Here is a 16,277-nt window from a genome sequence, read left to right as displayed (position 1 = left end):
ATTAGGTTTTAAATCACTACATCACACAAATGTCAATTAGCTTACCTCCGCTCTTGATGAGAATATCAAAAAGATCATCCATCTGCTGACTGTGCGCACTGGAAATCTGTAGTGCATAAAAAAAGGGTTATGCTTTTTCATGTAGTATTTTTTCCTAAGCTGATTGATCCTAGCTTCTCTCAGTAGTACATATGTACTAACCTATGATTAAGACTAAAATTCTTCATGCGAAACTGTCAATCTAGAAACAGAGAAATACTTTGGAGAAACACTTGTAATCCCTGTGGTCAGTTTCGGTACAAAGGAATAGGGGAAAAAATCTGAAAAGCAAGACAAAGATTTAATGAAAGCAACCTAGAAGAGAGGTGCAGAACACTAGGGATAAAACCCTGTTTTGTAGCAGGGTATCTGGAATAACTGCAAGACTTTGAGGGTGCACCCTGAACTGCTTTCTCTCAGAGATATCCTGCAAATAGCCATCATGTAAGATGCATTTTTTTAAGTGCAAGTTGTTTCGGTTTTTTGTGGGCCTCCCCCACCCCTCACTCTTCCAATTTGTAGATTCATGTTTTTTAATTTTTTAAAGGGGGGGAAGTTTTCATCAACTGTTTATCTGTTTGTTTTAAACAGCCATCTCCTGAATATTTGCACCTTAAGGTAAGGTAACAAAACCCCCACAAACCTATTATTTCAAAACAGGTTTTGGAAAAGTAGAAGCTTTTATGATGGTCTCAAAACTAAAACTGTTTTAAAACATTGGTTATACTCCAGGGATGGGATGTAATTTGTCATTAAGAGATCTAGCTCCCAAGAAGAGGCCAGTGGGGAGGCACTTTGCTAACTGGTAGTGATAGAAGGAGTTGTGTGTGCTTTCGCTGTGGGGATGTCTCACACCTGCCAAGAATATACGAAATGGCCTCAGATAGCCGTGCTTCTGCCTGAGCATCTGCCACCCCAAAACCAGCAACCAACACTAAGTCGCTACAAGGTTTTATCTTTTGGGATAGCTCTGAAATGCATGAGGTTAGGGATGCTCATTAGTTTTATCTGCAACTTTCTTCCAACATGAAGGGTATCATGGTAAACTGACAAAGCGCTCTGTAGGATTATTCATCAAGCTCATTAAATATAGCCTCTTTTGAAGCAAGCACATATGCTCATATATATATATATATGTTTGCTTAAGTGTGTATAAACACACTCACACACATTCTCCTCAAGTTTACTCACTTTGGAAAATATGAATATATTTTCTCTCTTCTAAGTCTGAAGTTTGGGTATCATACATCCTTGAAACAAGTCAGTTGAAGGCTAGGTATTGTTAAGTAGCACTAGCAGCATTATCCCAATTATATATATCACCAACTGGATACTGTAAGACTTATTTACATGTCTGTTGGTTTAATAAAAAGAATCATGAAACAGGAGTCCTGCAGTTAAACACAGTTATGAAAATATTAACAGGGTACATTAGAAAATTTTGACACCAAACAAAAAATTAAAATAAGCATTGGCTTCGATAATTCTAAAGAAAAAAATTGTTTTAATAGACTAAAAAGGAGAAAATAACTACCTCACGGTGTGATGTCTGAATATTGCGGGTCTGTTTTATGGCCTCTTCATAACGAGGAGGATCTTTTGCCTTGGATACTGTGTTGTTGAAGAGGGATTGTTGAACAATATAAGGCTGGGCTTGAGATGGAGAGCCAGGCTGCATCAAATAACAAAATAATGACTAAACAATACGTTCTGGTGAATTCAAGATGTATCAAGTGATCCTATTTTGTTATACCAATCTACATATTTACAAATAACAATAGCATAGGAAATCAGAGGGATAAAACAACAGTTTAATCCTCTCATTCTCACATATATATACATATATGCATTATGAGAATCTACAAAATACTATTCCTCCTTTAGTGAACTCCAATATGTACACAGTCACATGTTATTTAAGAATAATAATATAAAACTTTATGGAACATTGTTGTGCTAATCTTACCTTATTAGGAGTAGCAGGTCCATTCTGCACAGAGGGAACCTGATTACCTCCGGTATGAATGTTAGAGTTTGATGTTTTATTAATGAAAGTTTGTGAAGGTGTTGTAACTGGTGCAGTCTGATAGGAAAATACGGTATTTGATGTGGCAGGTGGAAAAACCTGTAAAGGATTAATATAGCAGTCTTAGGTTGTGGGTTGTTTTTTGTTAAATTAACATTGGGTAAATGACATCTATAAGGTTTAAGACTTATTTTTTTTTTTTTTTTTTTAAATCCTTGCTTGCTTAAATTCCCTATAAATGGAATGTTATTTGTACTGATTTTTCCCTCCAGCAGAGTAATTTGTAAATCTAGAACAATTACTCTTTGAAAGAAACTTAGAATATTTAAAAATATTTCCCTGCAGTTTTCCAGGAAGCCTGACATTCAGAAGAGTATGGAACAGTTTAATACAGTATGCATGATTTCCCCACCTAGTGGACAGTCAATAAAATGAACATATTTCTGGCCTGATGCAAACTGCTGTATGTATCCACGCTTGTCCTGTGCTGCCTGTTCTAAGACAGAATGGTTTGGTTTGTGCCATAGAATTCTAATTTGACTACAGACATCTATGAGTAGTGAGGGAGAGGCAAAAAATATAACTGATGAACTTCGGTATCAACAGTAAGTTTGCTTACTGGTATGTACATGAAGTTTTTATTTCTTCAAATGATAGTCCATACACTCATTGCAAATTATTCCAAGCAGAATCCTGCTTCCCATATTTTTAAGTTAAAGGGGAAGGAAGAGGTTCTATGAAGGTACAAGTGCATAAGACTGTTCTTTTAAATTCAGTGTCACTCCCACATAAGGTGTAACAAATCCTAGATGAGGGATGGAGATAAAGCTAAGAGAGCTTTGTGGAATACAGTCTGAATATCAATACCTGTTTTTGTTAGTCACCGGGATCACCTGTGTGAAAACTGCTGTACTTTCCAACTGTCTACTACTGAGGTGAATGGCTGTGGAGATGTCTCCTTATTACTGAATGAACTGAAGAACAAGGGCCATGCAGTAACTAGAATGTGAAGAGACGCCTCAAGTGTGTAGGAGAAAATAAATGGAATAATCAGCTGGTTTGCATTAAAAATCTGAGCTAACTGAGAAAGTCAAGATGATTTCAAGGGAAATTGGTTCTGGAAAACAACTGTTTATGGAGATGATAACTATCATGAAGACCAGCTTCACTAAAAAGTGTTAATAAGTATCATTACTCACTCACAGTTCATTGGTTCAGTCTGCCTGATGAAAGATCCAAGCCTCGTGAAATGAAAACAGCAGACGGGCAAATCTAATGCTGAATGCATGAAGACTGTCCTGATCTATTGTATCATATCAGTATTATATATTCTGATGTAAAAAAACTGCAATTACACTGTCTGGTTTCCTGTGTAAAAGATGGCAGTAGATGTGTGAGAAAAACAGCTAGGATAAGCAGGCTGTTCAGCTCCATGATAGCCAGACGGAGACTAAAGTCTGCTGGGAACTATGTGGTCTCCATGACAACTGATCCGAATGGAGGAAAGACCATTCTTGGTTATCTCCTGCAATCGTTTCAAGGAACTTCTAGACGGCAAAGAAAGAAAACTGCAGGTCTCTGGCACAAGTACATGTACAGGATGACTGGAAAATTTCTATATGGGACCTGTCAAATTAAGAAAGTAAGATTAGCCCCCCACCAAATCCCAGAGAACCTGGATGAAATCTGTCTGCTTTTTGGATATATGTCAGTTTTGATGTCTGTAGGATAACTTCAATGTCCATGAAATTAAACAGGTCAAACAAGCAGACTGAAGAGTGATGATGCTCATTTAGTTGTGTTCCCTGTTATTAGCCAGTTGTGTGAAGAATTGCAGGGCATAATTATACATCTTCTAAGATAAATTCTTATCTGGAACAAGAGCCTTAGGAGAAGCAGATTAGGGGACACTGCACAGGTAGAAGCTTTAGATCACATCAGAACATGGGGTTTATGACGTACTTCTATAAACTGAAATATAAATTTGAAGGCTGAGCTATTTTGTAACAGTTACATAACACACTGTGAAAACTACCCTCTTCATCTTGAAATTTCAGTTGTTTCTGAATTATCCTTTCCTCGGGGCAGGCTAAAAAAACATTGTTCCAGTACCTAAAGAAGGCCTATAGAAAAGATGGTGAGGGACTCTTTAAAAGGGTCCTAGTGATAGGATGAGGCTTAACAGTTTTAAACTGAAATGAGATTTAAATTAGATATTAGGGAGAAATTCTTTACCGTGAGGGTGGTGAGGTGCTGGCAGAGGTTGCCCAGAGAACTGCTGGATGCCCCATCCCTGGAGGTGTTCAAGGCCAGGCTGGATGGGGCTTTGAGCAACCTGGTCTAGTGGGAGGTGTCCCTGCTCATGGCAGGGGGGTTGGAAGTAGGTCACCTAAAGATAATCAGATCCAAAGGTCCCTTCCAACCCAAACTATTATATGATATGAGTATGACTGGGCTAGCACTCACAGCTGTGCATCCAGTGCTGATGAACATATGTTTTGGAATGCAAAATTTCAGAGCTGATTGTTTTGGGTAGAGAGGAAGAGAAGGATCTCTCTCTGACTCCTTCCCTGCATTCCTGAGGAAGAGATGTATTATAGGTATGATGGGGTTTTGACTCACTGGAACTGATGTCCTCTGTATCCAATCCCTAGCTTTCCTCATAAGTAAGGAGGAAATCAACAAGGAAAGTAGGAAAACTAAAAGGAATGCCTGTAGAAGAATAAATCTCTGAAACCATCGGTAAAAGCTTTCTCTTAAGAGCTGCTTACAAGAATCTTCCATTTTGAGCCAATGGCAAATAAGAGAAACTGACGGGAATACCTGGTATACTATTTGTGACAAACATGACAAAATGTCCTAAGAGTGATGCCATAAGAGTACCATTAAGATAAAAAGTCTTTAGCCTTATGTATTTATCTGCAACTGAAAAATAGTCCCGCATGGACTAAAATTTTGAAAGAGGAGGAGTTACAAGCCCATTGTATCACACAGAAAAAAAAATAGTACAGAGATCCTAGGTGACTTGATCATTTATATATGACACAGATGAAACACAAAAGATTCTAAAAGTACTGCCTAGAATTAGATTACACAACTATTTATCACAATGCTTATTGCTATCCACAAACCTTTCTGATTTGTTGGGTCTGACCAAGTGCATGCTGCGTGGTGGTATTTTGTTTTGATTGTGGAGTATGCATCTGAGGTGCTGTCTGGACCAGGCCAGAGGAAGAATTAGGAGCAGGTATTTGTGATGGGGTCTGTATTCCAGCTTGTGATTGAGCCTAAAGGATGAAGATAAAATATTTGCATTATTCTTATCTCACAGTAGATTACATCATGTAAAAAAATCTATTGCATAGATTATGCAGAATGGCAATAGCACCTATTCTGGGAAGTATAAGCGTGAACTGTGTATGGAGACAAATTTTTTACTGTTTGGTACTGGTGAGTTCCCAGCTAAAAGGTGGTGTTTATTTTCCCAACAGAGTTTAGGAAAGATAAAGATAAACAGGAGAGAGTCCAGTGGAGAGCAATGCAAATAAGAGATAGAGCACAGCTAGTAAGAAAGGACTGTAAGAACTGAGTTTGAGTAACCAGAAAGATGAAACTGATGATGCAAGAAAAAGGTGACTTTTAAGAAGATCATAGTAGTTTTCAATAGCCGCTGAAAGGCAAGAAGCATGTCTAACCTCAGGAGACACAATTTTAGTTGGTAGTTAGGAAAACTTTGTACAGTATCAGTGAAGTGAAATACCAGAACAAGATGTTTAAAGTTGTTACAGAATTCTAGCAGGATTTTAGAACAATTTAGACAAAGATCTGTCTGGGTGTGTAGCTACCAGGACTAGCTCTTGCACTGTGGACTGTGGGGCCCACCCCCATAAGAATTTTACAGCCCCCATAAGTATTGGGAGGTGTGATGGTGCACATGCTAGCACCAAAGCCTAGCCCCACAACATGCCACAACCACCAAGTACACGCTGGACCTGAAAGCGTACTTTGCTGGCACAATACCCATGTGGGTGGCAGGGGATTTCATCTAGCTATGTCCCAGTAATGCCACTGGGAAGTATATGCTTAATTCTACCTCAGACCAACGGGTTAAACTGTTTCAGTTTGGTCAGATTACTCACAGCTCTTCGTTTACAACCTATCTTGGTTTCTGCTGTATTTATTCACTGCAATACTACCTATAATCAGCCTAGAAATAATATTTGTGTAACTATGGTTTCTTTTTATAACTCCACTGGAGTTCTGCAACCTGGCATTCACATTTTAAAATATAACGAGCCATCACCACACCAGGAAGTTCAAACACACATTTTGCAAACAGGTATACCTCCAAATAAAGTACTGGGTTTGTAGCTCTCTGTTACAATTTGGAGTTAACAAAATGGTGGTGTTTGACGATATAACTCAAAACCAACTGCATGGAGGTAGTACGTGGTAAGACAAGCACTTTTCAGGAAGTAGTATCCGAGAACAAAGGTCGCAAAGCAAGTACTAGAAGTTATAGGTTGGCTCTTAAGTTTTTCTACTCTTTTCCCTAAAGCAGAAACAAGTGAAGTCTGATTTTTAAGTTAATCTTAACAAGCAGCACACTTACCTATTTATACTAAATTACACAAATAGCACCATGCAGCTTACAAGATGAAAAATAAAAGCACCCTTACCTGCAACTTTATATTTCCAACTGGTAGCTGCACTGCAGTGGTAGAATTCGGTCCCTGGATAGATAGTGGAAGGAGCAGCTGTGCAGTTCCTTGGGTAGTTAATAAAGCTTGAGGTTGAGCAACAACTGCAGTTTGCGGCTGCCTCTGTGGATTAACATAAAATTGAGAAATGGCATTCTGAGGTTCAGCTTTGGCCACGGGTATCTCCTGCTTGATAACAACCGCCTTTTTGGCAACTGGATTCTGGCCACTGGTATATACCGATTGTCCTAAAGAATGACTAGCTACAGGTACAGATTGACTTGTACTAGAGCAGTCAGTGAGCGCATTTTCGTCTTTGACAGCAGCACCAAATTGCTTCTGTTCCAAAGCAGCTGAGTTACCAGAAGCTTGAGACTGTTGCTGTTGTCCCCGTTTTTCAACCTCAAGTTGCATTTTCAATACTTCCACAAGTTTTTGCTCTTGTTCCAGTTTCCTTTTGAGCTCTTCAATCTGCTTTTCTTTTTCTTGAAGCTTGCGGTCCTTTTCTGCTACATCAAACTCCATGGCTGAGATGCTTCCAGTACTGCGATTTTGATTATCATCACTCATATTTGCTCTTAGTGGTGAAGTACTTAAGAACTGGGATGGTGACATCATGGTCATCATTTCTGTGAAAGTATCTGCCATACTAGTATCATCTGTGCTTAGATTAGATTGTTCTGAAGGAGAAGGAGATATAGGCAAAGGAGAGCTAATGTTTTCAGTATTTACTACTTTGCTGCCAGGTCCAGTAGATGTTTTTTCTGGAGGGAAGCTGGATATTGTATTAGCCGCTGGTTTATTTAGTGTTGCAACAGGAAATGCCACAGTCACTTCCCCAGTGTTACCTGTGGCCCCAGTAGAAGTGGTTACTGTAACAGAGCTAGTAGTAGCAACCCCATTGTTATTAAGATCTTGATAGGGTTTCAGACGCTCAATAAGATCTGTTTTTGTTCCAGACACTGGCAATCCCCTCAATTTCAACTCCATTTTAAGCTCCGCTACCTGAAATAAAATAAAGCATGATAGTAAAAAAATAAAATACAAAACCTTACATACATTCTACCTAATTACATCTTGGTAAGAAAAATTATTTCTCAGGGTATTCGCAAGTTGTTACACCTCTTGGTTCTGACAGCACGCATGATCCATGAGCACATTTCCATGACCTGCTGCTGACTTTCACTGTAAGGCCAAAACCTCAGCGTGTTCAGTTGTTGTACAATGAAAAGTAGCAAAGTTATGCTGATATTTCATATATATTCAAAATGGAAAAATGAACATACAGCTCCAATTCTGGGTTAAAAACCCCTGAAGCAAACCTGTAGACAATGGCAGCAGTGCAGATAAAAGCAGTGAAAACTAGCACGCTGAACCCCTTTGTTACACTATCAAGACAGATAGATCTATTTCTGAGAAATTTTACCAGGTCAGTTGGATGATTCAATAGACCCATAAAACACAAAAGGCACTCTCTTTAATTAGCAACTTCAGTTACAGCTATGTGCCATCTGGGTTTCTTTTACAAGCATAAAAAGCATAAGCAGTCAAAATTAATCTAATTTCTGTTAGAAAAGTGTTCTCAATTTTCCAGTAAGCTTACAGACAAAGTCAAGTGCAAATATGTTGAGTATAAATTAATTCTGTTCTTCAAAATAGCGATTTAAAAAGAACAGTCACAATGAATGGCTTCTGTTTATGATATAAATACACCACATGTAACTGTAGTGTTTGGGCTACATGTATGTTAAAAGCAACTCTAAAAGAATAAAAGATATTGACCTCAGTAACGGTTCAGTACTTTGTCAATCTAGAATTTCAAATTATAGGTCTTCATGATTTAGAAATGATGAAAATCATTTGCATAACATTTCTAAGACCCACAGCAATTTTATGTTAAATAACTGTCTACCTAACAGTGATTATCAGCTGTTTCCCGCAGCCTGGTATCCTCTGCACTTGCTTGAGAGCTCATTCCAATTTTTCTGTTTTTCAATTATGCATTTCTGAATTCTTAATCAGAACTGATTTAGATGATTCAGTGTTAAAACCACCAGCAGCAGGTCTGCAAGTATGGCTTATGTTACTGTTACCATATTAGCAAGAATACCAATAAATTATGTAAAAATGGGTAAGTGAACAGCTTTAATCACTGCAAAGCACAAATTCAGATATTAACTTAAGTATCTTAAAAAGTTAACAGTTAATAATTTAAAATTTGAAAAGCTTATTTCAAACACTGTTGTTTGAATAGCATCTTATAGACTTGTTTGATATTAAAAGATAGTAATGTATGGTCATCAGTTAAAACCTGTCTTGAGAATCTTATCTTCCAAAACCTCTTCTTTATCCCTTCAAGAGTGAAAAAATACTGACTCCCATACCTCAGAAACCCAACACCTTGGTAAAGGAACAAAGAAATGGATAAACTACCCACTAGATGTCCCTGCTCCTCTGCTCAGGTTTGGCACATTGGTTTAGTTGCTATTGAAAGGATCTGAATCTAAAACCCCACAAGCTGCTTCAGATTCATTTTCATTAGGTCCCTTATGGCATTAATTCCTGTTAGTGTATTTCTGAAGGAAGAGAACCCTACGCAACACCTTCATATTACAGTTTAAACCGAGTTTACACAGTTATTTATAACTTCAAGAAGCTTTTATGAAATTTTGCATTTATTTTCAGGTGATGTGCTGAACTCTGGGAAGAAGATCTCTTATTTTCTATTCTCTTTTACTGGTGTTATTTCTGTGTTGGCTTTATAGCAGTAACCTCTCTGAATATGTTATTATTAGGGCATCTTTTAACTCATATTGCTTAACTATACCTCTTCATTTATATACTAAAATTGTGATGAGAAAATTACTGTTCCAGTGTTTAAATCTGCCTGGGCTAAAACTTCACAAGGTGCTCCTCATACTTTAACTCAAGGTATCAAATTATGTACCTATACACCTGTCTGAAATACTTCTTCCTCTTCTAATTCTTTGGGAAAGAAATGTCATTTCTAGAACACATGCATGTGAAGAGGCTAAATCAAAACAAATATTTAAGTCTAAAGGAGTTGTGTATGAAAAATTTGACAACCTTCTTCTAAACAGTAAAGAGACAAGTACAGTTTTCATTGGTAAATGGTATCAGGGCTTATTCTTGACAGTTTGCAAGTTATGACATGTAGCAATACAAAGTAATAAACAAATCCCTCTCGTTTTTTACCTTCAAGTCATCCAAGCTTGAAGGTAGAGGTCCAGGTTTCCGGTTGGGAATATTACTATTCTGCCTTGGTGAGCTGGCGGCTGATGTCGGTGTGCTGTTGTTCAAAGTACTCAGTGGCGTGCTCCCGTTGTTACTCTGTTTGTCATTCAGTGGCCTTCAATTGATAAGAAAAAGGGGGACAATGTCAATGCTAAATATGTTATGTTTTCAGTCATGCAGCTGTGATTCTGAATCTAGTGCCTACCAAGTTAATGAAAATAATTTTTATTTTACAAATACATATTTAATATAAGACATTACCATTAAATATTTTTAGTAAAATGGCACAAAGAAGAAAACATAACAGAGTAGTAAGTTGATATTTTATTTTCTCTTCAGTTAAGCATACTAATTCATGCTTCATAGTTTTTATTATTGTCATGGCATCTCTGAACGATGTTAAGGACTGCAGAACCTGTTATACAACTTAATCATCAGATAAACAAAAAAGTAAGTTAGTTTCTCTGACATCAATAAAAAACCTCCACAATATTGAACTCTGCGTATCAACCCTAAATACATGGCCAATGTTCATATCTATTAAGGACCAATATGAAGGTAGTTTACTCTGAAGATGACACATTTTTGTCAGCTCTACTCATAAGAAGAATCTCATACAAATAATTGTAAAAAATGTAAGAATGCTATAATTTACACTAGGTACCGTTAAGTCAGCTCTTTTATTTCGTTCAACTGTTTTATGAAGAAACATTCAGAAATGTCAGTAAATGGAACATAAGAAGCGTGGGTAAGCAGGCAGAAACATCTCCAGTCCAAATGTTAGGATACATGGTAATTATAAATATAACCACAGATGGTATCTTTAACTTTTCTAGCTTTACTTGCCGAGGAAAAGTAACTCAGTGAAAATTCATTTAATAAAAAAAAAAAAAGTTGAAAGTCATTTGAATTTAGGGTTGTGCAATTGTGGCATGTTACACTTCTAGGAAAAGATTGGTCTTAGATGGTGAGAATGAAACTGCAGATAGCGCCTCATTCTGCTATAGGTTGCTGGCAACTCCTTGGAGATGTATTTTTCTGACCGCTTCTACATCTAAATCAGAAAGTATACTTATACTTCTCACTGTAGAAAGTCCTAAAGATCAACACTGATGAGGACCTCGTATAAGCATTAGAGATGAGGCTATAAACAATATAAAAATTTTACCTAATTTAAAATGACTGTTTCTTTTTATTTGTAAACTGCAAAAACACAGTCTCTGAAACTGATGTAAAAAGACAATAACAACACAACAATAATATGTGTCTTTGTAAAAGACATTGTCTGTAATATTTGAGTGAAAATGGTGTCAAAGCTTTCTTGCTTTTGCATCAATGCTTTGAGTTTCAAATATGCATCTGATTGGAAAAAATACATCTGACAGGTAGGAGGTTCTGTTTCTATGTCACACAAAAATAACTAGGATGACTTAAAAGCTTAATCAGACTTCAGGAGTATTTTACCGAGAGAACCACCTCATCACATTGTTAACTGAGGTAAACAATACCCACAGTGATGCACACTGCCATTTAAGTTTTCTTGGGTTCCAACTGTCTCTTAACAATTGCAAAACACACTTACTTCTAAAGTATGAAGTCTATAACTGATGTATATATCTTTTCTTTAAAGGACAGAAACAATGCTTAACGTACTTCAGCGGTGCAGGTAGAATTGTCTGGTAGTTGTAGTGTTGTTGCTGTTGGCTCAGGATCTGCAGCTGCAAAAACAGTTGCTGCTGCTGTAGCAGACGAGCATAGTTGGAGTCCATCTGTGGCTCATTTTTCTCACCTTTCTGATCAGGTGGAATATATTGATGATACTTCAATTTCTTCACCCGTGGCTTAGGTTCTTTACATTTCTTACTCCGATGCTTATCATTTGGGTTCTTTGGGTGGCTTTGCTGTTTATGAATGGAAAAGATTGAAACAACAATAACAGACATCTGATTTACGAGCAGTTATGCAAGGTATGAAGATAAAGCGTACAGGAGCACAGTTGCTGAATACAATTATCCCTGCAAACCTGCCCAAAAGGATCACTTACCATCCTTCAAAAGTTAATGTGCTCCAGCTGGCTTATACAGTGCACAAGAAGGGGTCACCAAATCACAGTTTGTGAATGCTTTTTTAATAGATGGCACAAATGAAGCCAAGGGATTCTTCTAGCCATAACTTGTCATTGCAAAGAGGCATTCTTAAACAGTTAAGTTCAAAGCCACTTAGCACTTTGTGTAAGCAAAAGCTTGTATCTTAAACACCGTCCATAAACCCTTGCAGGTCAGAAGTACTGACAACAGGTCTAGATTAAAAACATGGACAGACAGTGCTATAAATTAGAGGATTACTCTTATGAAGGTTTCAGCAGTATCCTTATTAGCAATATCTGCACGTGTGATAAAACTCTTTTTCTTTACAAACTGTTTGAAATATTTTAAGTGAAAAGTTGAAGACAGTTACCCAGTCACACAGAAGTATCAAAGCAGAAATCCTGTGTTGATCCATGCACATTTATTACACAGATAACCTGTTTTGAGTGATATCTGAATTTGTCATTAAGGTCCTGCATTAAGTAAGCCTGGTACAAGTGCAGTGATTTCACTGGATATAGCCAAATTTATACTAGAAATTGACTATTAGAGGTCGTCCTTGTAAATTTAACCGAGAATTAATTTCATGTATTAGGTAGAAGCCTACATACATATAATCATTACACAGCTGAAGACCTTTGTCAAAGTTGCTGTAATGAAATGTTATACACATCTTCAACACAACCCCTTCTGTAATTGTATTTGAAGAAGTTTCCCATGCTGCTGGCTAGGTCAGTGCAGAAAAGAGAACTGAGTACATTGTTCTGATATTCAAATACAAGGATACAGTAACTTTGTTCACAGAGTGCATTCTGCTTATACAATAAATGAACTAAGAAAATAGTTGCAGAAAAGGAGCAATGCCGTTCACCAGTTGGGTTACAGGTAGACTGAATGCAGACCTCTTGAAATAATCAGCTAGTCCCTACAAGTGCTGATAGTTGATCTTTGAACCTTCCAGTCAACAACCCAGTATGTTCTCATGAATGCTAATACAAGTTGTTGTTAGTTGGGGCACTGTAACACTACTTGTGTATTTTTTCATTAAATATAGCATTGGAAAAGGACATAGATTAAGAATATAGTCCTCAGATGCCATTATTACAGATACCTACCTTTACTAACGTCGGCCCAGGCTTTGGTGCAGATACTGTATTTGTGGTCAGGGTGGCTGTAGCAGTAGAACGTGTAACATGCTGTTCAATTGTAGAGGGAGTTTTGAGAAATTCAGGAACTGGAGAGGTTAAAGGTGGATACTAGTATTAAAAAAATATAAGGAAAAAGAGAAACATTAAAAACATCCACCATCTGAATAATTGAAAAAATGTGAAAAGGTTAAGATAATTTACTATGATGTCAAATTCACAAAATATTTTTAGGAGGAATGGCGAAAACAGAACTCATCCATATACATTTTGGCACACTTCAAATACTGCAGGTAAGATAAACTGGTTTCTTACCTTGACTTCTTAGTTTGCATTTTAACTACTGCATGTAAATGTATGCAAAATCTGTTTTTTACTAATACAGGATTTACTTCTACTTTCACCAAAGCAAAATAGTAATTGATTGTAATATCAATTTTTGTAGTTTATCATAATAAATTTTTTTTCCAACATTAACTTTTTTTAAAATTTTATTGTTGTTTTTTCTGCAGGTAAAAAGAATGATAACTGAGTGAGATTTATAACGACATACAAAAACAGCCCTCAGGAAGGGCTTTGTTTCATAACCTTTATACTATTGTTTTAATTTGCAGCATTATTTTCTCCTTGTAACATACATGAAAACAAATAAAGAAATATCATGACAACATTTTCTTTCTGTATTTCTTACAAAAATCATAAAAAAGAGCTGGAAGGACCTTCAGAAATAACCTCACCCATTCAGGTCAGGAACATTTTACTGATACTGCTCCTAACATGTATTTGTCTCTGGTTGGTAGCCCAGAATCAGATTAACTAATCTTAACTATAAAATTGCAAAATTATTCTAGAACTGACAGCTGTCATTGAAGTACTTTTGCTCCTGGCATAAGGATAAAAAAATAAATCTTCTCTTCAAGGTAGTCAGTCAGAATTAAGGAAAATTCATGTCAAATAAATTTCTTTTCTTGTTAGCATTACCAAGTTTCAAATATGAAGGCTTCTAGAACTAAATAATTACAGTTTTTCAGAGTATAACTAATTCCTGTACTTTCATATGCAAGTACAGAAAAATAGTTAAAACAAAATTTTATTAATTATAAATAAAAGGAGAGATACGGGTTAAAATCATTAAAGGAAGAATGGAATGGATTGTTAGCACCTGTTAGTAGAGCTACCACCATTTATTACTCTGCTTGCAGCAAAATTAAACTCTGACCCTAGACACACTACACATATCCTGAAGCAGCCTACTGAAGTTACACTGCTTTATTACTATGGAATTAAGGCCTTCATTATTTTCTATCTGAAGTCAGAATCTTGTGTACACAAGGAGAATCTTGCCACCTAAACTAGTACTGTCCGAAAAGCCTCTTTCATGAAGGTCGAACATCAACATAGGGAAATGAACTTCTTGTTTCAGAATGATCACACAGCAGCAGAGCAGTATTTTGTATTTTGAAGAGACGCTTCCTATTGTATTTTCATGGCAACCATACCTCCGACTGTGCCAGGAGGTGCATTTCATCTGTATTTGCCAGCACAGTTATAAGACTGTATAGGTACAGTCCAGTGGCCTGAACTTTACTGAGTTTGTGCCCTTGCTGTTACATCATATGTGTAATTTCTTTTATAAACTTGCAAAATTCCATATAGCCTTTGGACTTTTTTATTATTATTCTTTTCCTGGCACTGCTACACCTACCAGAAAATTCCAGAAAGCTTTCCTACCTAATAATCAAACTTCACTGAGCTTAACTTTGTCAGATCAATTTTTTCTGTGCTGAAATTGTTTTCCGATTTAAAACCTATTTCCTTCTGTAATCAATATCCCTCTGGTGGGATGTAGATCCTGTACATAAACAGATCTCAGCCCATGTGTTTCTAGCTGCACAAACGAATTTTATTCTTTTCTCACAGAAGGGATTTTTCATTCTCTGACCATCCTTTCCTGTTTGAGTTACAGTTTTCTTTAGTCTTTTTTTGGATATAAGTAACTGGAATGTATAGGATATTCTGAATGGGGTCTCACTGTATTCTTGCGTTGGCATTAACTTTTCTACTGGAATCATCTCTTTTGACACACTTGGAATTTTACAGTAGCTCACAGTCACTGCACCCCAACCGTCTTCCTCCTCAGTTTTCTCTTGAGTCAGTCTCCAGGTTTCCACATTTCTTTGTCATGGGAAGGAGAGGTGTTGTGTATTTTTCTTTTTAAGAACTATTCCATTATATTTGAATTCCATTCCTCTTTTAAAAGCCAAATCAACCAGTTCTTTCTGCATAACAACAATCCAACTCTGTGCTGACTATGCCTTCCAACTTTTGTTACGTGACCCATTCTTATGTCAAGGTTGTTAATAGTAACATGAAACCAGAATGTCCCCAAATCAACTCCTGCAGAGCACTACTACCAACTTCATTTCAAACCAATACTTCCCTCTTTCTGTCTTATCTCTGCTAATCTCCATCTTCTCCAGTTTTGCTAGTGTTTAATACCTTACAGTATTAAATCCAGACAGGTGAGATCAGTTGCATTTCCATTGTTTTAGAAAAAAATTTGATCACCTAGTACAATATTTTTTATAAAAGCCCATCTATTTCCCTTATATTCCTATCAGTAAGTATCCTTTTTCTTCAGAGTACAGTCTAAAACCTTGCATTCTAATTAAGTCAGATGGGTATTCTCCTTAATTCATTTCTTCCTGTGCTCTACTATTCTTCCATGAGATTGTACCACAAAGGACTCAAATCAGTTTGCTAAAAACACTTGGTATACATTTTGCAACTTTATGTCCTGGTTCTTTTCTATTTCTGGGATGGCAATTATCAAGCTGCCAGTCTGCATGCACTAAGCTCTCCGACTGTCGCTTACAATTAAATTATAATAATTTTCCCTTCTATCTCAGGGTTTCTTTTATACATTTATACATTTTGCTGCAGCTATAGCTGGTTTGCCATAACCTATCTAAACTGTACCGTGGTTTTCATCCTCTGTAGGGCAGCCATCCAGAGGAAAAGCCGA

At 36.8% G+C, this 16,277-nt stretch overlaps 1 protein-coding gene and 1 long non-coding RNA gene across 6 annotated transcripts in view; one reads left to right on the top strand and one right to left on the bottom strand.

Annotated features, from left to right (window-relative positions):
* The window catches only part of MKL2 (MKL/myocardin-like 2), a 79,489-nt gene that overhangs the window by 7,380 nt on the left and 55,832 nt on the right, over positions 1–16,277 (bottom strand). For 4 of the 5 annotated variants that reach the window (XM_014936386.1, XM_014936387.1, XM_014936388.1 and 1 more), the window contains 8 exons: positions 13,223–13,363; positions 11,674–11,921; positions 9,982–10,135; positions 6,745–7,770; positions 5,197–5,352; positions 2,006–2,164; positions 1,574–1,711; positions 46–106 (listed from right to left, as the gene is read on the bottom strand). In XM_014936386.1, coding sequence (XP_014791872.1) covers positions 46–106; positions 1,574–1,711; positions 2,006–2,164; positions 5,197–5,352; positions 6,745–7,770; positions 9,982–10,135; positions 11,674–11,921; positions 13,223–13,363 — 2,083 coding nt within the window. The remainder of the gene's footprint in view (positions 1–45; positions 107–1,573; positions 1,712–2,005; positions 2,165–5,196; positions 5,353–6,744; positions 7,771–9,981; positions 10,136–11,673; positions 11,922–13,222; positions 13,364–16,277) is intronic. The other variant, XM_014936390.1, reaches the window with a different exon arrangement.
* LOC106884793 lies at positions 13,370–13,922 on the top strand. The gene is made up of 2 exons (XR_001411289.1): positions 13,370–13,545; positions 13,765–13,922. It is a non-coding gene; the product is annotated as an uncharacterized LOC106884793 (long non-coding RNA).

Source organism: Calidris pugnax, unplaced genomic scaffold, assembly GCF_001431845.1.
Source record: "Calidris pugnax isolate Ruff unplaced genomic scaffold, ASM143184v1 scaffold17, whole genome shotgun sequence".
NCBI classification, from domain to species: domain Eukaryota; kingdom Metazoa; phylum Chordata; class Aves; order Charadriiformes; family Scolopacidae; genus Calidris; species Calidris pugnax.
Note: the sequence above shows the minus strand (reverse complement) of the source record. Positions and strands in the feature narration are given on the sequence as shown.